Source organism: Pelecanus crispus, chromosome 1 (assembly GCF_030463565.1).
Source record: "Pelecanus crispus isolate bPelCri1 chromosome 1, bPelCri1.pri, whole genome shotgun sequence".
NCBI classification, from domain to species: domain Eukaryota; kingdom Metazoa; phylum Chordata; class Aves; order Pelecaniformes; family Pelecanidae; genus Pelecanus; species Pelecanus crispus.
The window spans coordinates 63,706,080-63,730,201 of record NC_134643.1 but is presented as its reverse complement, the minus strand read 5'-3'; the positions used below and the strand labels follow the sequence as shown (position 1 = coordinate 63,730,201).

General features: G+C 43.7%; 1 protein-coding gene across 1 annotated transcript in view; it reads right to left on the bottom strand.

Annotated features, from left to right (window-relative positions):
- LOC104027349 (tyrosine 3-monooxygenase) overlaps positions 1 to 21,873 on the bottom strand; it is a 33,550-nt gene extending 11,677 nt beyond the window's left edge. The window contains exons 1-8 of the mRNA XM_009478073.2: positions 21,676 to 21,873; positions 20,586 to 20,760; positions 16,922 to 17,010; positions 14,059 to 14,126; positions 12,809 to 12,859; positions 8,970 to 9,115; positions 1,014 to 1,149; positions 297 to 366 (exon numbers count right to left, since the gene is read on the bottom strand). Coding sequence (XP_009476348.1) covers positions 297 to 366; positions 1,014 to 1,149; positions 8,970 to 9,115; positions 12,809 to 12,859; positions 14,059 to 14,126; positions 16,922 to 17,010; positions 20,586 to 20,760; positions 21,676 to 21,873 — 933 coding nt within the window. The remainder of the gene's footprint in view (positions 1 to 296; positions 367 to 1,013; positions 1,150 to 8,969; positions 9,116 to 12,808; positions 12,860 to 14,058; positions 14,127 to 16,921; positions 17,011 to 20,585; positions 20,761 to 21,675) is intronic.
- Positions 21,874 to 24,122: the final 2,249 nt, after the last annotated feature.

Here is a 24,122-nt window from a genome sequence, read left to right as displayed (position 1 = left end):
CCGCAGAGGCTACACTGGCATCCTTCTGCAGACTGACACAGCCCTCCCACAGAGAAGTCCCACAAGCACTGCCTGCCCTTCCTTTTACACGATGTCCATAGGGAGCAGTGCTACCACTCCCTTGGAGTAAATGTCTCCCAGGGGCACTGCTGTCCCACCACCCCTGGAGGTTGCGACTCAGGCACAATCAAGTCTTAAAATAGCGTTTCAAGCACAGTGAGCTGCATGCCTTTGAGGCACATCTAGCCTGCTATCCACAGCAGTTGGTGAAACAGCCCGCAGAACAACCTTCTTACCTGTGAGAACTGGGCAAACTCCTTGTCAGCTAGCATGGGAACATGACCCAACAACTCATGGCAGCAGTCTCTGGAAAACAAGTGGTCTGCATGTTTAATAAAGGTTCCTTTTCCCACTCTACATGAACTTCCCATTAAGGACTTTAGCTGATAGACCCCCAAAGGGAGCTAGTGTGATGCCTGATTCTGCAATAGCTGCCTTCATACCTGGCCTGGCAGGGAGCATGACAGAGCATTCCCTTCCGCCACGGGGAGCCAGCTGCCCCCCACTACCTTGGCTATTGTCTCACTTGGGATGGCACGGGCACTAGTCTTCTATGTCACAACATCTTTGAAAGGCCCCTGTTTTGTCCCAGCATACAACAAAAGCGTCTGTGCAAACTTGTAATTTCTCATGAAATGTAATTGCTGTTGTCTGGCCAGCACTTACTGGGAGAGTTTCACAGCAGGGAATCAAACCCCAACAGATGGTAACTGAAGGCAGGATGAAAAGATTAAACCAGATATTCTCCAGTCTTTTCCTTCCCCAGACAACTTTGCAAGACAGACAGAGATCCACACCCTCTCATGCATGACTTCCCCTTCTAACTCTCCAGCTACCAGTTTCTCAAATTGTTTCATTCTGTGGACTACTGGATAGAGCTCCAGAGCCATTCCCAAGAGAATCATCCCCAACACATTCAGAAAGATGGGATTGTGCCAGGGCATCAAACTTACGGTTCTGGGGAATGCATAGGAGAAGAGAAATGCCTTATATACTGTGTGCTCTGGAAGACACGAAATGCCAGGCTGGCAAGGAAATCACGAGCAGACAGCAGTCCTGCGGCTGGTCTCAGCTGGAAACCTGTTCTTTCTGCAAAGGGAAGCGAGACCAAATTTACGCATTTCTAGGGTTAACTACATGGCACTTACTTCAGGTAAGCAGTTTCAGAGGGCCTTTCTGCTCTGTTGCAGTAGCTCCCTCCACCTAAGCGTAATAGGAACATCCTGGCTTATCATTTTCTACGTGCCCCTGTACTGCTATGGGTCCAATTACTGCAACAAAAAATCACCTAGCCATCCATCCTACACGTATTCACACAGCAATGATATGAGGTATGGGAGTGCTGCCTACCCCAGTTTACATTTTTAACACATTTACACACATTTATCTACTATGTCCCACATGTCAGGGGTCGCATATGATCCTTATGATCAAGCAGGAGACAGAACCTGCATTTTCAGTCCTGGCTAGTCTTAATTCTTGTATTATCTCTCTCATTTCCTGTGTAGCATATGTAAAAGAAAAACAGGAGTTAGATAAGGGACACACCCCACCCCTACCTTTGTCTCAGAGCACGTGGCTCTTCCCTCATGCCAGGTTACTGTTTAGCCACCTCCTGCAGACTTTCTTATTCCCTGCACTGAAACCACTGGTACCTTGCACTGTTGAAGACAGAAGTAGGTGGACCAAGGGTCTGATCCAGTCTGGGCAATTCTTCTGTTCCTCAGTGAGCCTAGTTCAACATACCCCAGAGGTAGAATTGGAGCATACTATTCAACTTCATTTTCCTTTGTCAGTGCATGCTCCACATGTATAAAGTAGCTCAGCACTGGCAAAACTTGCCATCAATTTTATCTTTCTGCCTGGACTTTGTTAGAATGGGAACACGCAGGAGAAAGAGCAAACAGGTCCTCATCAGAGATAAGGCTGCTGGAATTTGGCCCTTAATCGTTTAACAGGGAAGCTGCCCGGTTGTGTAGGGAGGGGGTCAGGAAGGCCAAGGCACAGCAGGAGCTGAATTTGGGAAGGGATGTAAAGAATAACAAGAAGGGGTTCTGCAGGTACATCAACCAGAAAAGGAAGGTTAAAGAAAGCAAACCCCCAATGAACAAGAATGGCGACCTAGTATCAACAGGCGAGGAGACGAGGAGAAGGCTGAAGTACTCAACAACTTCTTTGCCTGAGTCTTCACCGGCAACCTCTCTCCTCATCCCTCCCGAGTCAAAGGACCACAAGATGGGGACCAGGGGGGTAAAGCCCCTCCCACTATAAAGGAAGATCTGGTTCGAGACCACCTGAGGAACCTCAATGTACACAAGTCTATGGGACTTGATGAGATGCATCCCAGAGTCCTGAGGGAACTGGCTGATGTAGTTGCCAAGCCACTCTCCATGATATTTGAAAAGTCATGGCAGTCAGGTGAAGTCCCTGGTGACTGGAAGAAGGGGAATGTTGTGCCCATTTTTAAAAAGGGAAGAAAGGAGGACCCTGGGAACTACTGACCTGTCAGCTCACCTCTGTGCCGGGGAAGATCATGGAACAGATCCTCCTAGAAGCTATGCTCAAGCACATGGAAGATGGAGAGGTGATTCGAAACAGCCAGCACAGATTCACCAAGGGCAAGTCCTGCCTGACCAACCTAGTGGCTTTCTATGAAGGAGTGACTGCATCAGTGGACAAGGGAAAAGAATGGATGTCATCTACTTGGACTTCTGTAAAGCCTTCGACAGTCCCCCACAACATCCTTCTCTCTAAATTGGGGAGATATGGATTTGATGGGTGGACTGTTCGGTGGATAAGGAATTGGTTGGGTGTTCGCATCCAGAGGGTAGTGGTCAGTGGCTTGATGTCCACATGGAGACTGGGGACAAGTGGAGTCCCTCAGGGGTCCGTAGTGGGACCAGTGCTGTTTAATATCTTCATCAATGACATAGACAGTGGGATCAAGTGCACCCTCAGCAAGTTTGCAGACGACACCAAGCTGAGGGGTGCGGTTGACACACCTGAAGGGCAAGACGTCATCCAAAGGGACCTGGACAAGCTGGAGAGGTGGGCCTGTGTGAACCTCATGAGGTTCAACAAGGCCAAGTGCAAGGTCCTGCACCTGGGATGGGGCAACCCCTGATATCAGTACAGGCTGGGGGATGAAGGGATTGAGAGCAGCCCTGCCGAGAAGGATTTGGGGGTACTGGTGGATGAAAAGCTGGACATGAGCCAACAATGTGTGCTTGCAGCCCAGAAAGCCAACCGTATCCTGGGCTGCATCAAAAGAAGCGTAGCCAGCAGGCTGACGGAGGTGATTCTGCCTCTCTACTCTGCTCTGGTGAGACCTCACCTGGAGTACTGCATCCAGCTCTGGGGCCCTCAGCACAAGAAGGACATGGACCTGTTGGAGTGGGTCCAGAAGAGGGACAAAAAAATGATCCGAGGGCTGGAGCACCTCTCCTATGAGGCCAGGCTGAGAGTTGGGGTTGTTCAGCCTGGAGAAGAGAAGGATGTGGGGGGACCTTCTTGCGGCCTTTCGGTACTTAAAGGGGGCCTATAGGAAAGATGGGGACAATCTTTTTAGCAAGGCCTGTTGTGACAGGACAAGGAGTAATGGTTTTAAACTAAAGGAGGGTAGATTTAGACTGGATATAAGGAAGACATTTTTTACAATGAGGGTGGTGAAGCACTGGAACGGGCTGCCCAGCGAGGTAGTGGAGGCCCCATCCCTGGCAACATTCAAGGTCAGGTTGGATGGGGCTCTGAGCAACCTGATCTGGTTAAAGATGTCCCTGCTCACTGCAGGGGGGTTGGGCTAGATGATCTCTCAAGGTCCCTTCCAACCCAAAGCATTCTATGATTCTATGAACATCAGTCTCCATCAGGGCTGTCAGCTATTTTTCCCCTCTGTTTTTTTTCACCATTGTATTTGTCTAGAACTACCTACACAGACTCTCAGTGATGTGATCATATGTGTTTTGCTTTGCATGTGTCCATAGGATAGGACAGAAGAATGCAAAACTTTTGCACTGTTATTTCAGTTTGTGCTATCAGTGTTACCCCAGGACACCCTGCACTACTACAAAAGGTCTGTGAGAGACAACTAACAAAATAACCAGTCCTATGGTCAGCAGAATACAAAATCTACATTTCCATGGGAAACATGTTGGTGGTCTGCAAAGCTAAGAAAATTGAAAATCACTGCTTTAAAAGAGAGCCAATGATAATCTTTTTGAAGTCCTATATTCAAAATCTGTGTTGCATTCCCAGCTCCCATAAATGACATTTCATCTTCTTTAAAGCATAAAACTACATTTTAAAAAAATTCAGAAATGGCTTTATTCTCTCTTCTCTATCCATATTCTATTGTGTCATGAAGTCTGGAACCTAATTTATTTTATGTAAACAAACAAAAAAATCCCACCCAGAAACCAAGCCATTTACAAGATTTGTTTTGGTTTGGTTTTTAATGTTTCTTCCAGCATTTCTTGTCTTGCTCTGTCTGGCTATTAGCACTTTTCTCATTTTAAAAAAAAAAAAAGAGAGAGAGAGAGAGAGAGAGAGAGAAGGGAAAAAAAAAGGCTTCACTGGAGGAATTAGAAGTGACAAAACAGCTGAAGCTATACAGGACAAAAAAAGATTGGGCAGCAAGGAATGTTTTACCTGACAACGTGAGGGGCTAGGTGGTTAGCATTTGCCACACTTACCTTCTATTGATCCACTGAATTCAAAGGTAATAGATACAGAACTGCCTCAAGGCTGAACAACAGCAAAAAATCACTGTGGAGATTATTTCTTTATCTTTGTCTATTTATCTTTGTCTATATGCTGAGCAAAGGCATCAGAGTTAACCAGGGAATCAGAAGTGGTTGTAAAGCAGTTTACTATTCTCCCCTCTCCCCAGTTAAGAAAGCAGCATGTTTGGGGGAATAGACAGACCATCAGCTATGTCTCCTTATGCACTGGCCAGGAGCTGGCACAAGAAAGGTACTCCCTTGCTGCTGATGCCATACTAAGCCAATCCAGAGGAATGTGAAAATCTCAGAATCTGGTCATCTTTGGGCTAAATTCTGAGTCTGAGTAAAGTGAAAACTGCACCAGTTGAAAAATATATCAGACAAGAACCAAGCCCTAAGTAATTCAGTTTTGAAAGGACTGTGAAAGAGTCTAGGGAAATTTATATTGCTTTAGCATCCATGTTGGAAGAGCAGGAGGGAAAATGAAAATTACAGCTTATGTTCCCTGAGATGCCCTTTTAAATATAGGCCACTGAATCAGACAGTCTGCTGATGGAACAGACTTGGCCAGTTGCCTTGAAAAGCCATAGGAAAAAGTTATCTGCTGAAGGTAATATCTGCAAAATCTGAACTACTATTTCATTACTGCACAATAAAACCAGCAATCAGTAGAGAATTGGGGGTGTGGCTGATTGGACCTGCTGCCTAAAGATCTCTGAAATCAAAATGAGTTGAAGAGAAGGTCTTGAGCAGTTGATCTAACGTGATCTGTAAGGCTTAATTCTTGGCCTAAAAACCTCACGTATACAGGCTTGTGCGTTGTAGTGTGAGCTTGCTTGAGTTCACTGGCTGTAATTTCTTCCAGCTGTGGAGGACAATGAATGTCTAAATCCAAATATATTTCCTAGAAAGAAAGATGTGCCTAGGTTCATCTAGTTAACCCTTTAGAAAAACACTTGCCATGTTAAATGGTCATATGGTTAACTATTTAAATTCCCTTTAAGTAATGAAATATTTATAATATGGAGTTCATTTCTGTTCAAACCAGCCTCACTAGCAGGCTAGGTAACACTAGACAGATCTTGTAGTTTAACTTGTATTGAAGTCAAAAGGAATTGCTTGCTTGAGTTCACAGATACTGCTGTGTAAAAGAGAAAATGGAAGTCTATCTGGCTGCATGGGCTGATTATAATGTGATCACTTTGTCTCCAAGATATCCCCTCCCTCTCTCTCTGCATCCCTATAGTTTATTATATTCAAAGCTGTGCCAGGGGAGGTTATTCAAAGCTGTGCCAGGGGAAGTTTAGACTGGACATTAGGAAGCATTTCTTTACCAAGACAGTCGTCAAGCAGTGGAACAGGCTTTCTAGAGAGGTGGCCGATGCCCCAAGCCTGTCAGTGTTTAAGAGGCATTTGGACAATGCCTTTAACAACATGCTTTAACTTTTGGTCAGCCCTGAACTGGTCAGGCAGTTGGACTAGATGATCATTGTAGGTCCTAGACCAGCTGGGTTAGCTCAGTTGGTTAGAACACGGTGCTAATAACGCCAAGTTCACAGGTTCAATCCCTGCTTACTGCAGGGGGGTTGGGCTCGATGATCTCTCAAGGTCCCTTCCAACCCAAAGCATTCTATGATTCTATGAAATGGTCTGGTCTGTTCTATTCTGTTCTATATAAAGTCTTATCATCACATATGCTAAAGAATGGTCCAGTCCTTAGAGGCAGTATTTAACAAAGAACCATGCTGGGATTTTCATCCTAAATTGGAGAGTGGGATAGTTCGGGTCTCACCCAAAGCTAACCAGTGACAGGAGGAACTGCACTATGCATCCCCACATCAGCAGTAGTTGAAATACATCCACTGTATGCCAAGGAATTTTGGGAGACACATCACAGCCAATAATTTGGTTAAGGTTTGGTTGGCATAGCACACCTATAACACAGGAAAGAGCCTAAGTACACAGTTTATTGATGAGTTGTAAGGAGCAACAATTCTGGCCTTGCTGAAGCTGGTGTTAAAAGCCACCCAAATTAGTAATAAATCAGAAGAACTCCTTATAAATCATACCCTTCACCCTGTGGCTGCTTGGCATGAGGCTGTTTTTAACACAGATTTTACACACCTTGCAGATACTTCTGACTCAAACTGAGTTTGTTACAAAGGGACCTTACAATAATGTCAATCTTCATGATACTCTAGAAAGTATTCTGCATAGTGAAATGACCTTATTAGGAATCACTGAAGGTAAGTAAGATATCAGTTCAAAGCCCCGTATAATGGGACTAAAATAACTTACTCATTCTTAATTGTGTCTAGCTGTAAACATAGGCCTTTTAAACAAACTTTGTTCCATGTATGAATAACCTTTTACAAAGCCTGTAGGCTAAACTAATCCAGGTTTTATCTACAGTTTAAGGAGGGTAGGATGAGTGCTCCCAAGGGTCACTCTTTCCATATTCCTTAGATACCCATTCCAGGATGAAATAAAATGCCTCTGAAGCCCTGATTGTCATTCCCAGTCAGAATAGTTTGGACAATTAGCTTACACTAGACACCCTGTGTTTGTAGTAGATGAGTTGAAACTCACTGTGAGCACCTTCCCAACTGTTCTTAGCAGAATTTTCAGAATTACTATTTCTACTACTGGTTTGTTTTTTTTTTTTTGCTTAGGACAATTTGTATGGCATAGAGAAAATTTAGAACCAGAGCCTACAAAAGTAAGCAGGCCCAGACTCCAGGCAATCAAATCCTGTCAAACAACATGAGCAATACAAACAGTATTATCACAGGGTATTCTTACATTATCCTAAATTCTCCCACTTTGAAAACACCTGATTCACTTAAAGAATATGAGTATCTGTGGTAATCAAGTCAGCATCACATGAGTTCTGGAGCTCCCTGCTGTCAGTTACTGTGTAAATGAGTTGAGATCAACTATTTCATGAGAAAAAATATTTATCAGCCCAGTTACCATAGGAGGTAAAGAAGATAGATAGTTGAATAGAAAGGAAAATACATAATGCATACACAGAAAAATTCCTGCAGCTGCATGTGATGGTGCTCATGAGAGATACTTTTCATATGCCAACCCTCCCTTCCCTTATGCTAAAGGTGCAATAAAAACTTTGTCATCAAACAGCTTAACCTTCCTTAAAAATGGCAGTGTTTCAGAAAACTCTTCAGCAACAGAAAGCTTTTTCAAGCTTACCAGCATCACCTACTGATACGTGGAGCAGGTCACTTGATTTCCTGAATATTGTAATTAAATTTAATTTATTTAGAGTTAAGCCATACTTTCTATTATTTACTTCATCATATCAATCAGCTGTCCTCTCTCTGGCACATCTCCTTGTCACTGAGGAGGAGCAAGGAGGCTTTAAAGACTGCCTTTCTTTAGTCATTCTTGATAATGGTAGGAAATCAGCTGGTTGACACAAAGCACCTGGCCTTGGGAATCTATGCAGCCTGTGGCCTCATAAAAATAATGCAGGCTCCCTTCCTCTCCTGCCCCTTGCTAATCAGCCCCCAGCTAACAGCAAGTAGGTCAGCCTAACAATCTTATGTGCCCTTTCATCTAAGGCCACTTCTTCATGCACTTACAGACTAACGCCACACCATTTCTACTATCCTGTCAGCCACGTGGTAGGTACCAAAAAGTTTAGTGTGGGTGGCACATGAGGCCATGGGGACAGAAAGAAGCAGTGTTGTTTCAAGGCAGTTGCTGACTGACTAGCAAGACGTCCTGGAAATCATTTCCTCTAGCACACATTGCCACCCTGTCTCATGCATCAGAAAAAAGTGGACTTGAGACATATGTACTTGTACTTGGGTCTTGCAAGCAGCATACCTATAGAAGCATAAAATACAGCCAAACCCATCGAAAACCTGTGTGTGGAAGTCACACTGAGTGGTGTGCTGCTGTGGCTGTACTGCCGCTAGTACTGGAATTAGCTGGTTAATGCTACACCAACTGCAGCCACTCACAGAGCAAACACAAACTTACATCTTGGTCCCTAGATATGTGTGGTATTAATGCCCTGTGCTACAGCTCATTTTGCATAAGGGAACTCTACAGCTAATCAGCTCTGCTCACCAGCTTGTGTCCTACGAGATGGTTTGTGTGTGTATGTGGCATACAAACATATCCAGGAAAACCTAGAATAAACTGTGGTTCATAATGACTGACCTTTTAAAAATCTGGATACATCCTGAAGCTGAGGTATGTTATCCTCTTGGTAGCCACAGTATTTCTCCAGCTGCTGGAAAGCATCCAGGTACTGCATACAGGCATGAGTAGGGTAAAGGCTGCTCAGCTTCCTGTAGACTTCTCTCCTGAAAAGCAAAAGCCATATAGCATGACCCACCTCAATAAAGCAGTACTTATCTGCCCTATCTACAGATCCACAGAGAGGCATAAACCCCCAGCATAGGCAATGCTCTAAAAATCTGAACTCAGGACACGTGGTGCGTGGAAGCTGATGGCCTGGGTGGATGTACCAAAGCACAATGGTTTTTTGTTTCACTTTTCCTTCAGAAGGTGGATTCTGTTGAGCAAATCTGTTTTATCCCTTCCTGCACCCTCCTCTAATGTGACTGGACTCTAATCCTTATTCAGAACTGTTTCTTGCTTAGGTATAAGGGTGCTGGAAGTACCAGAGAAATCCCAGGGAGAAAGCTGAGGCTGTGGCCCTCTCTGTGTTGTGTAGTTTAGGGATGGAATGAGTCAGGTATTCCCTCCCTCTCTGTGTTGGGGTACAACTTGAAACGCCAGTCCCTCCATCTCCGTGCTGAAGCCTAGCCTATATTTGACTCTTACAAACCTCCTCCTAAAAAAGCACATTTTCTGATACTGAAGAGTAACATCTGGACAGGCAAAGAGGTTCATACTTTTGCAGTTCAAAATGCCTGGCATGGGCTATGTATTTGAATGACATGCCAACTTCTTGAAGCATTTAGCCCATTATACAAAAAGACACCAGCAGAAGAAAAATATATATAACCAGATTTGGGCACAGGCTTCAAGCTTCTCCCAAACTTGATGGTGCTTGGATTTAGAGCTGTGGTTTGGAATACATTTAGCTGTTACAAAATAAACAAGTAGTAATAGGATGGCAAAGAACCTTATAGAAATGGTTATTTTTGTTCAGACACGGCCCTAGGGTGTTAACAATTTTATAAACATTGTTTTATGAAAATTGAGATCATTCTTGGAAATGCTGGCTACGGAAAATGACCTTTTGTTGTTTTTGTATTGTATTTTTTTTGTGATGCTATTGTTGCTATGGAGGTGATAGCCAGTCCCTGGTAATGGCTCTCTTCATTTGTACGAATGTCTTACACAGTGTGGGAGTAATGAACCAAAATGAAGGGGGGGAGGAAAACCTTAGGAGGAAAAAAAATTAAAAGAACAGAGGGAAACAGTGGCTGCTGTCACTATTGCAAAAGCCGCAGGAGACTGGGCCATTTCCATAGAAGAATTAGGAAAAAATGAGGAGGACTAGAGTTCAAGTGTTGCCTTGGCTTATTTCCCCATAGAATACTACTGACTTCAGTGGGATTGCATAGGATCTGAACCAGTACACAGTTCATCCCCAGACAGGAGGCTAGAGAGAGCAGGCTTGTTTACACTTCTGCACATATGGTCTCTTTTATCAAAGTATCATTCTACTGTGTGTCCAAACATTGACTACCACAGAAACATAGGCAGTCTCAGAGACCAGTGATGAATTATCCAAAGCTAAGTGTCCCTCCTTTCTAAGTATCTCCAAGGCAATCATCTAAATTCACTCCAAAGCCAATAGAGTAGCAGAAAACAATTTAGCTTGCCCTAATGTAGTGTCTCAAATAGGATCAGCCTCACGATATGGAGGTGCTACCACTCAAAGGACCATTAAGCTGCTACTTGGTTGTACTTCAGAGATGGAAAGAGAAACTGCTGAAAGCACAGTCTATGAAATACTCTAGAAAGGAGCCTCATAACGAAGGATGGAGCCAGCCACATGAAAGACTTTAAAGACAATGACTTTATTTTACATAAATTTCTTATTCTTTGAGAAAAAAGTGGCACTATTCAGCTTTATTATGAAGATGTGACAGGTGCCTCCCCATAATTTTGTCCTAGATTCTCCCTTTTTTCTTATATAGCTTTTACCCATAAGACGTTTTATGACTACTTAGTTTCAGGGCCTTCCAAGAAGCCTGCTTGAAAACAGAAACTCAGATCATCTGTACCCTCTGTTTTCTGAAAGTCATATTTCCTCACTTGATTAGTTTTCATTTTTATAACCATGTTGCTACAAACTGAAGGCATCCAACAACTCTTCAGAGTGAACACCAAGGGAATTTAGTCTGTGCTACAAATTTCCCATTTAATTGCACAGTGCTCAATTAAGTTCTGCTGTAATGCAGCTGACCTCAGGGCACAGCCCCAGGGGACTGTGATAACCATTGGGAGATCTAATTTTGGAAACAGCTTTATATAACAAGATAACCTGGGTTGCTGGGGCTGGCTGTTTGGGGAAATGGGCAGATACTCCTTTAAAGGTCTATTCCGTTACCGCAGTGGGACTAATTCTAGGTGGAGAAGGGCTGGAATGACGGAGGTTGGCAACAAAAGGGAAAAACAGGAAAGAACACAAAATTAAATTTTCTCAAATATGACATTCCCACACACCATCCCATGCCAAGATTGTTGGCTGGTGGTAGCAATCATGAGCATGACACTGACCATCAATCTTTGACAATTGAAAGATGCTATAAAAACCTATCTGAGCTTAATAAAACTGTGACCTCCTGGATGAGTTGGATGCAAGGTTTCTACATGATTGTGGGCAACACCCCTCAAGCTTCCTATGGCACAGTAGATTTTATTTAAAATAAAATAATCACTGAAAAAGATGGGATGGCCCTGTGGTTGAGGTTCTGGCATGAGACATCTAGTGTATGGATTTAATTCCTGGCATTGACATAAACTTTGTGTATAATTTTTGGCAAATCACTAAAGCTCTAGCTTTTTCAGTTCCACAGTTATAAAATGTGGTCATCATTCTTCTTCTTTTTTCCCACCTTTAGGCTGTCTTTCCATTTAAATTGTAAACTTTTCTGAACAAAGACTCTCTCTTATAAGACGCACATGTGGCACCTTGCACAATCCTGGCACTCTGCTCTTAGTTGGGACATTTGGACATATTTATGTTTATATTATCATACAAATGTGTAATTATTGCTGCTTACTGAGATTCGTTAAAGTTAGTGGGAGAAAGTGGAAACAGAGTTATATGAAATAAGAACTCTGATTTCTTTTAGACATTGCACATACTTCACATAAAGTCTCCAAACATACTTCTAATTGAATTAATTTTGTTTGGTTCATTGGTTTGTTTGGGGGTTTTTTTGAGTGGCAAATCTTCAGGAGAAACAAAGCCCTGGTGAAGAAATGCCGCACCCATGTAAAAGTAACTTGCCATCATTTCATATAACATCAAAGGCCTTTTTACAGTGTAAATAATGTATCCTGGAAGGGCACTCCAAAATTTCCTTTACCTTCAGTTTGAGAGAATGATGCCTATTCATGTTAACAGCAACACAGGAGAACAAGCAAGGCTGGTCTCTCCTATGAACATTGGATTAGCCACATCCTATGAGTAAACTTCCATCCTGCGAATGGGCATCTTCTCCTGGTAACAGGTTTGGAAAGGGTATTTTTGTCACAACCATAGCTATGGTTAATTAGAGATCAGTTTAGAAGAAGTTATACTATAGGCTCCAGGTGTTTTCTGGCTTCTGATATCTTGATGGGATTGGCAGGCAGGAAAATGGTCGGGAAAATGCATTTTGCTCTCGAAAGTGAATAGTTAAGACAAGCCCTGAGAATGACTTTCTGCAAAACAAATGACCTTAACCAAGGAGTAAAATTTGAGATGAGTAAGTATGGCTTTAAAATGTTATAACTGTCTCACATTGCCTGTCTCTCCTGGGACTTGCAGTGGAATTGCCCAGGAGTCGGAGTGTAAGTAACAAACTCACCAAGTTGCAGTCTCCTGCGCTGTGTACTCAATGCGAGGCAAAGGGTCTCCTCTGTAATGAAGAGAGGAAATAATGCATGTGTCTAAAGCGGGTTTCAAGCTCACTTTCCAAGTATTATTTTCTTTGCCTGCACTATGAATATTTGCTGTAATGCAGATAGAAACAGCAAAATACTACCTAAGTAACAACTTCTTTGTCTTGGTAGGCTCCAATGTATACATATTCTCCTCTCTTCCACTGTGGGGAGGAAACAGAGGGATATGGTAAGAAAGGGAGCCGTGTTCTGCTTTACAGAAGTAAAAAAGAGGCCTTCAGGCTTACCCTTACCTCTGCTGAAAGCAATCTAGCAATGAAAATGCAGTGTGTGCCTGGAGGGTCCATGCCTGGAGAATGTGATCGGGACCATATCATCACCCAGAAGCATTCATAAACTCATCAGCGGACAGCTGCCCAGGCATACACTGCGTGGTTATCACTAACTTCTCTGATGGTCAGTCTTCTCTCCTCTTCCTCACTGTTGCTTCTTCAGTAGCTCTGAGTCAGTTCAGTGTGTGCTTTTGTGCTGTTTTGTGCTGTGTTAGCTGTGATATGTGGTGGCGGTAAGAAAACTGTACTCAAATAGAAGTCTCTCAAGACTTGGGAGATTTCACCAGTTCTTGAACACATACGAGGCTGATAATCCACAACCAGTTCTACCTATACATCTGATTGACTCAGACAGCAGTGTGATTCTGGTGAAGTTTTACACATAAAGGCAGAAACATTTTCAATCACCCACATGAGACCTGAGAGGGTTTTGTGTTTTTAGGTAGCTAATGTAAATAGCTAGACACATTTTGTCAAACAAATAACAAAAATAGTAAATTGTTTTTCATTGTCAAAAATATGTTCCTAAACATTGTTATTTATAGTTCCTTGAAAAAGATTAGCCTCAGCTCAGGAGCTAGTCCTAAAAGGAACTGCAAAATTGAAATGAAAGAGTCATCTTGAGAATTCACCTCTGCTAAGACAAAATACAACACTGAAGGAGATGTGAATGCAATCCTAAGATTTTTGTCTTAAGGTATATTTGCTGTGTTGTGGGAAAAGTTTGTTTCATATGAAAGCTTCTGTGGCTGAATTCTGTTTTCTAAAAGATAGCCCTATGGATACATTGACAAATGATTAAGCCTCTGGTATTTCTTGCACACAAAAATGTCTGAAAGCGTATGTGGACCGCTGAAGTCTCTCTTCAGCAGCCTTGTACTTACGCTCTGTAATTAAAGGCAAGGTCAGCAAAGAATGCCCTCCGTTTCTTGTACTCCAGGTCGGTGTATCCCTGGGTTAGAAAATAATTCGAAAAAAGTTTTACATTAAGAGAGATTTGTGGGCATAAATAAATTTGCTAACAGAAGCATTCAGAAAACCTAGGCCTCAAATAGGTTGTTTTCTCTGAGGCAAAGAATCTTGAGCCTTATGAGCAGGGTAAGCCAAAGTCTGCAATCAGTTACATCGTGACGTTTTGATGAAAATCTGGGGCCTGTGACCTGAAAGGAAAGTAACATGGCTTGGTGGGAAGGTTCTGGAGTTGTTCATAAACACTGCACCACAGACCATTGCACTTACAGTCAAATTTAAATGCAAATCACATTAAAAGTGGAATTCAAATAGGGGGTGTCACTTCTGCTGGGGAAGAGCTGAATCTCTGAATCAGTTTTTCCTGTGCTAAAGCATGAATGTTGCGATATAAGGCTGTGATGGACGTGATGGTACCAAGCCTAGCACCACCTCACCAGAGAAAGAACACTGCGCCCGCACAATACCCTGCACTTTGGGTGAAGAAGGGAGCCTCACTGGCTAGAAATCATTAGAGCCACCACAGAATCTGTAGAAAGTACAGGCTTTCAGCTCAATCCCCCCTTGCCCATTTATTATCATGTTATGATAAAGACAGATTCAGTGGCATCTGTGTAAAGAGGCAGTATACTTATTAAATACCGGAGTTTTCTTTCTGCCCCCTCGGTGTTTACTAGAAATTGAGCTTCAAGCAGGCTTCTCCAGCTATTAAATATGAATAGAGATGTGGAATCAAATTCCTTTGAATTTTACATCATTCATAATAGGAATAAAGTCTGAAATCTGGCACTGTGTTTCTAATATAACTCATAAAGCAGCGTTGATCAGCATCACTGTACAAATATTTATTATTCTAAAATATTCAGAATTTACTGGAACCACTTTGCATACTACAAGCCAAATTTCTCCCTTAGGTTTATTCACATAATTTTCAGTGTAGCAATAATACCAGTAATACTGCAGTTAATGAGTATTGTGCGCGTGAATCTGAGGAAAGAACTGGATCCTGAGAGCGTGTTTATTTTTGTCATGTGTTATGGATAATATGTTCATTCAGATGCCAGCCTTGCTTGTCAGTAGCTGTAACAAGTCCACGCAAAACACGTGGAAAAGCCATTGGGCCAGAGTAGCGTTGATGCTGTGACTTCTCAGCTTTGTCCCTGCTATTCCCAGGGCTCTGTACCCGCCCTTGGCACAGCAGGAGCCTCCCTGGGCGACTGCTACAGCCAGTGTCAAGGTGACCTAGAGACTGCTGTCACAGTGTCATCTGGTTGTTTTTCTGGCCATTAAAGAGACAGTAAAGAACAAAGTGAAGCTGTTGAAATGGACAGCCTAAATTGCCTGTTTGGTAGTAAAGGTATATGCAAAATCTCTGCTGAGCTATCTGTACATCAGCATATTTGGTACTTTCCTCCAGCGTGTCCATTTTTGAGCCATGCTTAGCAGCACAGTAAATGGGCCCAGGCTGTGCTCCCTCCTGCCAAAGGCAAATGATTTTCAGTGCCTGAGCTAACTTGTTTCAAGGTAGTTTAGGTATTCCTACATTGCACTAAATTCTGCAGTGTAGATTTTTCCTTTTCATACATCACTTCTATGTGACATTTGACAGAACACTTCACAATTCTGTGACCTACCTTGTCAATCAGAAAATGGCCCTTTGGAGTCCCTTATTTGTCTGTACCTAACTCATATCTCATCTGTATTGAAGTTGGAAAACTTTGATGAGAAACGAGTGTTTGCTTGTTTGATCCCAGTACTTTGCCTTACTATTATCATCACTAGAGCAGGACTCTACAGTGCATTTTTCCTCTTCTTTCTCTTAGAGTTTCTGCTTATGGCAAGGCTAAGAGTACATACACAAAACTGTTATGAATAAAGCCCTTTTTGTGGCCCACTCATAACAAAGACCTACTGCCTGAATCCAAGGGGAAGCTCATCAAACATTCTAACAATATTTTGCAGAATAGTATCAATAAATACTGCCAAAATCCTGGCTCCAAAGACCTTGTAAAAAATCAGATGTAAATTAGGATTATAATCTTTCTAACTTGCTTCCTATTTAATCTTTAGATGCTTACCTCAACTGAAATCACTAGACCTTTTGAGCTTCTCCACTCATATTTAAATCTCTGTTCAGGTGTTATATCCATTAATCAGTGCTGCCATGTATTTATCTTATTTTCTGTCTAGACGATTTTTGCAAGTTTAAGCATAATACTCCTCTCTGTGGGATCTGAAGATCTGGTACTTATCAGTGGCTAGCTCTTTGCCTCTTTTCCTCATTACTGTCCTCTGTATATCTGCACTTCAATGAGATTCCTGGCCTATGCAAAATTAAAACTGCAGATATGGAATATCTGAAAGGTCAGAACATAGAAAATACAAAAGCAGAAGGCTGGGGAGCTTGACTGTTATGTGGACCAGCTAGTACAAAGTGTACATACTTCAAATGTATCAGGGGTGAAATAATGAACAAGAGGTATTTTTAAACTAAATAATGAAATGTAAACTCATGCTAAAGAATACATTGAGTAGAAATTACTTCAGCATGTGTCTGATGTTAATCATATGTACCTTGATGAATCAGGACCCATTAGCTTTTCTCATTAAGTTTTTCATTCTATACTCCCTAATTCCACTGAAGACCAGCCTTTATCTGATCCTTCGTTTTTTCTGCCCTTTCATGACTATTTCTTTATTTCTGAAATTTTCCTTACAAAAATTTCCATACAGAGAGTTTCTTTTTTAAAAATAAAATATCAGTGATGTCAAACTTACAGGGTGACCATGGTCCAAACTGGGATCATACTTAGTGATCAGATGGTGACATTTGTCCAGATCTTGGATTTTTGTGGGGAACCAGGGCACTGGAGAGAAAGCACCAAGAGTTAAATGAGATAGGATCAAATAATTTTTAAAAGACACAGGAAATAAAAATTGTGCTGAAGATGACAAGCTTTCTTTTCATCAATATCTAAGAATATTCATATCTACGTGTCACCATATGTCAGTAGTTGAATTGGTTTGCCGAAAAACAGGCAGACTGGATAAAAAATGATCCAAAACTAATTTACAATTATAATCTCTCAGTTTTAATTAGTAGAAACAATTTTTAAAGGCAAAATCATTTCCTTTTAGGTCAAATGAGATGTTCTGTTTGACATTTTCAGCAAAATTATTCCAGCATTAGCTGGATTGTCAAACAGTTTCCCTCCCCTGAAGTGGGGACCTTTTCTGGTGAAAGGAGGTTGTAGTGAGATGGGTGTTGGTCTCTTCTCTCAAGTATCAAGTGATAGGACAAGAGGAAATGACTTCAGGTTGCACCAGGGGAGGTTTAGATTGGGTATTAGGGAAAATTTCTTCATGGAAAGGGATGTCAAGCATTGGAACAGGCTGCCCAAGGAAGTGGTGGAGTCCCCATCCCTGGAGGTATCTAAAAGATGTGTAGATGTGGTGCTTAGGGACATGGTTTAGTGGTGGACTTGGCAGTGCTAGGTTAACAGTTGGACTTGATGACCTTAAAGGTCTTTTCCAACCTAAATTATTCTATGATTCTATGACTGAAATAAAAATAAAGTGTGCTTATTTTAAGTGCCAGCATTTATAACCAATGAATTAAAAAAAATACTGAACAAAGTTGATACTGCTTTCTGAGGTCAGACTGATGCTGTGATCAGACTTAGTGTGTTACAGCTCAGAAAAGGTCCGTTTGGGGTCACCTTAATCTCATACTTGGCAAGACACCAGGGATCCCTGTACTGAATAGCAAATTTAGCTTTAGCCATATTATATTATCTCCAGGCACAACCAGTTCACAAAGGTACAAGGCTACAAATACACACTGGAGTTGAATTCCAGTTCTTTCATGCAGTTATGGCCAATTCTGTGGTAAGAAGGAAGAAATACTAGTCTGAGAGGTGTCTTACATCACGGAAGAATATTTTTGCTGAGCCTTTGTCTTCAGCTGTACCAATAGTTGGTTCTGCATGCAATCTGCCTGTCCTGCCATCTATGGCCATATCTCCTCAAAACCTGTACCTGATCATAAGTCCTCCAGTGTACGCCTCCATACGCATCTTTCCTACCCCTTACTGAGTCCTGGGAGAGGGCAGACTAAATCAGAGGGGAGGAAGGACCATGGCAAAACCCTTGGCCTGGTCACAGAAATGGATGCAGCCAATAAAACGGAGATACTGCTGACAGATGCCAGTTTGGCTGCGTCTGTCTCTGCTTCATGCAGGCAGAGATAACTGCTTTTCTCAACTGAGTACCGAATTAATCTGGGAGAAAGCCACTATGGGCAGGGTATTGTCTCATCACTGTCCTTCAGCAAAGTGCCTGGGAAGGGCTGTCTGGCTCACCTAAAAACTCTGAAGAAAAGAATAAAAAGTCCATGGGGGGAAAAAATAGATTAATCTGGGAGCTGGAGCCTCAGGTAACAGAGGCAGTCAGAATGTACATATTTGTGCCTTCCCAGTAAAATAATTGCTGACCAGTTAGCATGTTTATACAACTTAGATATCTCCTAGTTACCCGTATGCTCTCACAGGCATCTGCAAACCCCACTAGAAAGCAAAGATGCAGCTAGCCTCTTTTAATAAGACGCGCTGTCACTTTCAATAAGATATACCAGTAAAATGGACCACTAGCCAACCTTAGACCTAGGGGCTGGCTGAGCTGAAAGTCCTCTGATACTTTAGCACCCCCAAATTCACCTCAATAGAACCAAAACCACGAAGAGCTTTAAGGCAAAAACCTCCAAATCCCCAGTTCTTGCTGGTACCTGCACATAAGGTGTCTCTGTGGGCCACAAATACCAACTCTCTGACCTTTTCATCTTGAAATCAAATGAATTGCTTAGGGCACTACTGAATTCTGGGGTCTGAAACACCCAGAAAAGAGTCTTTACAAACTAAGGAGTGCTGTGTCTAAGTCTGAGGTAACTTAGAAACAGAAAGACTCTAGCCATTTGCTTGCCAAGTATATTAATTCTAGCGTCATTACATCCAAAATAAACCTGATTACTTTTATGGTTGCTGTTCAAAACCATAAGAAAAAAGAAAATGTGAAGAAAATTATTTCCCTAATATTCCTCTGCTTTAACCATAAACACACCCTCTTTTAACAGTCCCTTATTTTTGTTGTAGATGCCAGTCCCAGCACACCTGAAACTAACTGCTACTTCTGAGCACAAACCTCTCAACTCCCAAGGAAATCCTAAAGAAATGCTTCTTCAGCTACAAAACCCTCTGTGGCTCTCCAGTTTCTCTGATGATATCCCTTTTGATATCCCAACAGTCCCTGAGAACAGCTTGGCATGGACTGTCTCTCATCACTAGCCTGAAGGTGAATTTCAAGCAATACCCAAAGGTGTCCAAAGGTATTAGCAAAAAGGGCCCTGGGGATTTCTGCCTGGTCTCATCAAAGGTGGGAAACCTCATGGCAATTCTGTATTCAGAGAACTCAACCTATGAGCTGGACCCTCAGCTTTCTCATCTCTCAGGGGCACCTCTGGCATCCTCAGGATTGTATTAAAGGTCTCTAACAGCTTGTTGTACTCACCAATCCCCTACCTGCCTGTAAACAGGAAAAATACCAGTCTAGATCTGGCAAATTCACTTTTCATCCCAATGACTGGTAGGGAAGGCGACTCACAGCACAGGCAGCGGAGTAGCCAACTGCAGCACTTTGCCAGGTGAAATACTGATCCTAAAGTGCAACCTTTGAAGCTGCGCAACCTCCAAACAAGCTTTTCAGGTGCCTGGGGAAATGCCTGATGTTCTGCTACTCCAGATTTGGCAGTGGGTCTGTTCTCTACAAAAAGCTCATCCCCTGGTTCTCCCAGCCTGCCCTGCAGGCTTTCTGCTGGCCCTCTCTTCCTCTTGCACTCTGGAAGCTTCTTCAAGCTGGTTGCATTTAGCTCTTTTCAGCGAAGGAGCAGTCTACCTACAGACAATAATACTGGACCCAGGTGGCAGTGGATACCATAAACAGACAGCTACTGCTTCTTTTAACAAAACCAACACAATACAGTACAAGCAAAAGAAACATTAGACCCTCTGCCATATCATTGCTTTCCTGTCAAGTGCCTGTGTTCACCTCAGAGCCATCAGCTCCCTGCACAGCTCTCAGCCCACAATCTTCCTGTCATTGAGGAGTTTCCAGTTTCTCCTCAGCTTCTTGTTTTGCTGCTCTGTCCTTCTCATCTCCTTTTTTGCTGGAACAATTTTCTCAGCTCAGTTCCACTGGCTATGACGAAGTGCCTCCCTTTCCACACCAATGGGAATCGTCCCAATTCAGGGAAAACAGTCATGCAGTGATGAAAACTGAATGCATACTCGCCTGCTTTCCAGACTAATTAAATTACTATTATGAAGCTAGTGCTAAAAAAGTTACTCCAAAAGGAAACAAAACAGCACTAACAGATGCATGCATTTCTTACCTTTGTCTTCTCTGCTAGTTTTCACATCCTCTGCTACTCTTTTTAAGGAGGTGATAAGGATACTAACATCAGCACTGTAAACTTCACATTCAACAAAAATGTCAAGATCATCAGCAGAGTTCTTGGGCTTTTTAGCTCGTCTGGTTTCAAAGTGATGGATCTGAGTTTCAAACATCTGCAAGAGCCAGATGTTTATATGATGAAGATTCTCCAAAGACTGAACATTCAGGTAAATCTAGATGCACTTCTACAATGTCTTTAAAAGGTGACTAAAAGAGTCTTAAGAAGTGCATGTTAAGCAATGAAGCCTAATAATGCCCAGTTCAGAAGGAGCTAAAATACAGACAGAGCTAAAGATTAAACACTGTAGAACTAGGTAGAGATAGATGGAGATGAAAGATGAGATACTGTTGACTGTAGCATTTCATCTGTGCAGAAATAACAAATGAGTAGCTGGGTAACTCTTAAGACCCTGGCAGAATGAAAGCAGATCTATTGATGTATAATAACACCGTAATCATTAAATAATTGCAAACAATTAAAAATAAGTAACAAATATAATACTTTTCTTTTGAGTAATTCATTTTCACAGATGAGAATGAGCACCTGGTAGGCATACTTCAAATGCCTAGAATATATAATGCCTGTATGGTTTACAGCTCTTGTATTCTCTGTATCTCCTGCCAAATATGGAGAGAAAATTCATTGACTTCCAACATCCCCACAATCTGAGTGCTTGAAATGCTGGCCTGTTGTTTAGTCGTGGCTGGCCACCACAACTGCTAGAAAGAAAGAATGGATTGGTATCGGCTCTAAACAGCCCTTGCATAAAATGATGATTCTTCTAAATGACTGTGTCCAGCTGCTTCCTCCCTCCAGACCACTCTCCTTCTTCACCTGGAGATGCCAGCCAAACTCTCTGAGCAGCTGTAGCAAAACAGGGACAATGAGAAAGGGGGAAGGCAGGTAGAGGCATAAGTCTGGCAGGGAGCAGAAGAGCAGGAGAGGGGGAGATGCAAAGTGGGAGAGGTGAAGGCAATAGGGACAGAAGAGAGGGCTCAACAGAGGAAGGGAATGGTGAGGTCTGTACCTCAAAGACTTTGACTGCCTTAGAGAGCTCAATCTTCCTCACATTGCAGAGGGTGAGGGTCAGGATGAGAGTGGCTCTACCATCCTCCCTGTTGGAGTCCAGGCTGCCTTGCCTGTTCAATGACTCTATACCACGCATCTCCTTCTCCTTGCTGGCCTCTTCCTTTTGGCCTGAGATCCCCACCAAGTCAGTCTTCATTGGGAGATGGGAGTGTATTGCAATTGCCAGATGTTGAGTGGAAACTGCCTGAGGATGTGAGTGCTTCTCCCAGGGCAAAGGCCAGGGGATGTGGTAGGACTGGAGATGCAATGCGTATATGTGGGTGGTGAGAACAGAGCTGCCAGACAGCAGCAAAGCAAGCTGGTTGCTACTGTGTTAGGTGTAGGGACATTTATGTTGGCCATGCCAGACACATCAAGGGAAACCGCCTGCGTAGGATATGCGCAAGAGCCCAAGATAACCCTCCTCCTCTGCGTAACTTCAAAGCGCGGCCCTCCTGCTCTGTTTGAAGGTGTCTGCAAGCTGTTCAATCCTGTAGATGGGTTCCTTTGTGGAGAGGCAATTAGCCTGAGCCCATTTACATCTCCAGTCTGGACTACCCTGCACAATGTCTGAGATTACTCTTCCTCCCCACCCTCTCTTACCTCGCTAGGACCCTCTCTGCATCGACCATGCCCCCAGGGAACAAAAGGGGCTCTTCCCCCAAACCCTAGCCCAATCCAGGTTGTGTCCCCCCTGCATAGGCACAATTGTGGAAGTGCCAGAGAGACCTGAGCCAGACCCAAAGTTCATTGCCTACTTCTGAGCCTTTCCAGCCCACAGGTTCTGACCTGTTCTACCCTAGCCCTACAAGAGCTGAGTGCTGCCTCCAGGCTAAGTTCCTCTGTTGGAACTTGTTTCTGTCATGATTTTATCTCCAGTGAAGTAGACTTTCAAAAAGCCCAGGGTCACATCTTTCTCGCAGCTGGCAGGGAAAGCTCAGGGGGAATTCAGCTCTGCTCCTGCCAGGGCATGGCATCCATTGACATCCAGAAACGTTGCTGGGTATGAGCACCCGTATCTTCATACCTTGAGTTACAGTGTGCTGGAACCCCTATGAAAGTAATCTTGCAGGCCCACAGAGAAGACCACCTCTCTGTCCTCCCTTTGCAGATGGAAACATTCCTAATGTGCCCCTTAGCTGATCCTGGCTGGGTCACACACCCCAGTGCTGTATTGCTCTTGCCTCCTCCCTGGCCAAGGAAGGCAAAAACAGTGCAACCAAATTTGGTTCTCCAGAGACCATGACAGCACCGTGTTTACCCTTGGCCCAAGACAGAGCACTGGGAAGGTCTCAGTTTCCCCATCTGTTGCCTGGCTGAGACAGAAAACCCAAGGTGAATTCTGGACCACCGTGCCAAGGAGGCAGTTCTTAGCATCCTGAGGAACATCGGCCCATCCAGACCTCAGGCACTGTGGGTTTTGCAGAGTGTGGTAAGTGCCAGCCCGGGAGGAGCTGTCCCCCCGGCTGTGCCCAGCCCGGGCCTGGGCCAGGGTGCTGCGGGACACACCGCTGCCCACGGGCAGGGCAGGGCAGGGACGGGCAGGGCAGGGACGGGCAGGGCAGGGCCAGGAAGGGCAGGGCAGGGCAGGGCATGCCGCTGTCCGCGGTGCTGAACCCGGCCCCGCTCCGGGCTGTGGCACCCTCCGCTCCGCGGGCTGCCCCGGGCCCCCCACACCCAGCCCGGCTCATGTACCTGGGGGCTCCGGGGCGGGAGGGGCAAGGGGGCACTTCAGAGGCGGCTGAATTGCAGCTGCGAACTGAACAGGGCAGTGGGAGAAGGAATGGGCTTTAAGGGGGAAAAAGGCTCTTCCCACTCCCAGGTTCCCCCAGCAGTGGTGGCAAGGCTGGGCACAGGGGAACAAGTTGAGCTGAGTCTGCCTATCTGAGTCCAAACTGGGCCTTTCCTATGAAGGGTGAGTGCATGCATCCCCACATCCAGACCACAGACACGGCACAAACAACAAATGGCACAAGGACTCCTACTCCAGCTACATGTAGACATGTAGATGAAAGCCCTAGGACTCAAGATGCATGTTTAAGGCACTGGTCACAAATATTGGCAGAGCAGGGTGTCCCGGTTTCAGGTGGGATAGAGTTAATTTTCTTCCTAGTAGCTGGTATAGTGCTGTGTTTTGGGTTTAGTATGAGAATAATTTTGATAACACACTGATGGTTTAGTTGTTGCTAAGTAGTGTTTATACTAGTTAAGGACTTTTTAGCTTCCCATGCTCTGCCAGGTGCACAAGAAGTTGGGAGGGACCACAGCCAGGAGAGCTGACCCAAACAGACCAAAGGGCTATTCCATACTGTATGATGTCATGCTCAGTATACAAACTGGGGACAGTTGGCCAGGGGGCAGCGATCGCTGCTTGGGGACTGGCTGGGCATCAGTCAGCGGGTGGTG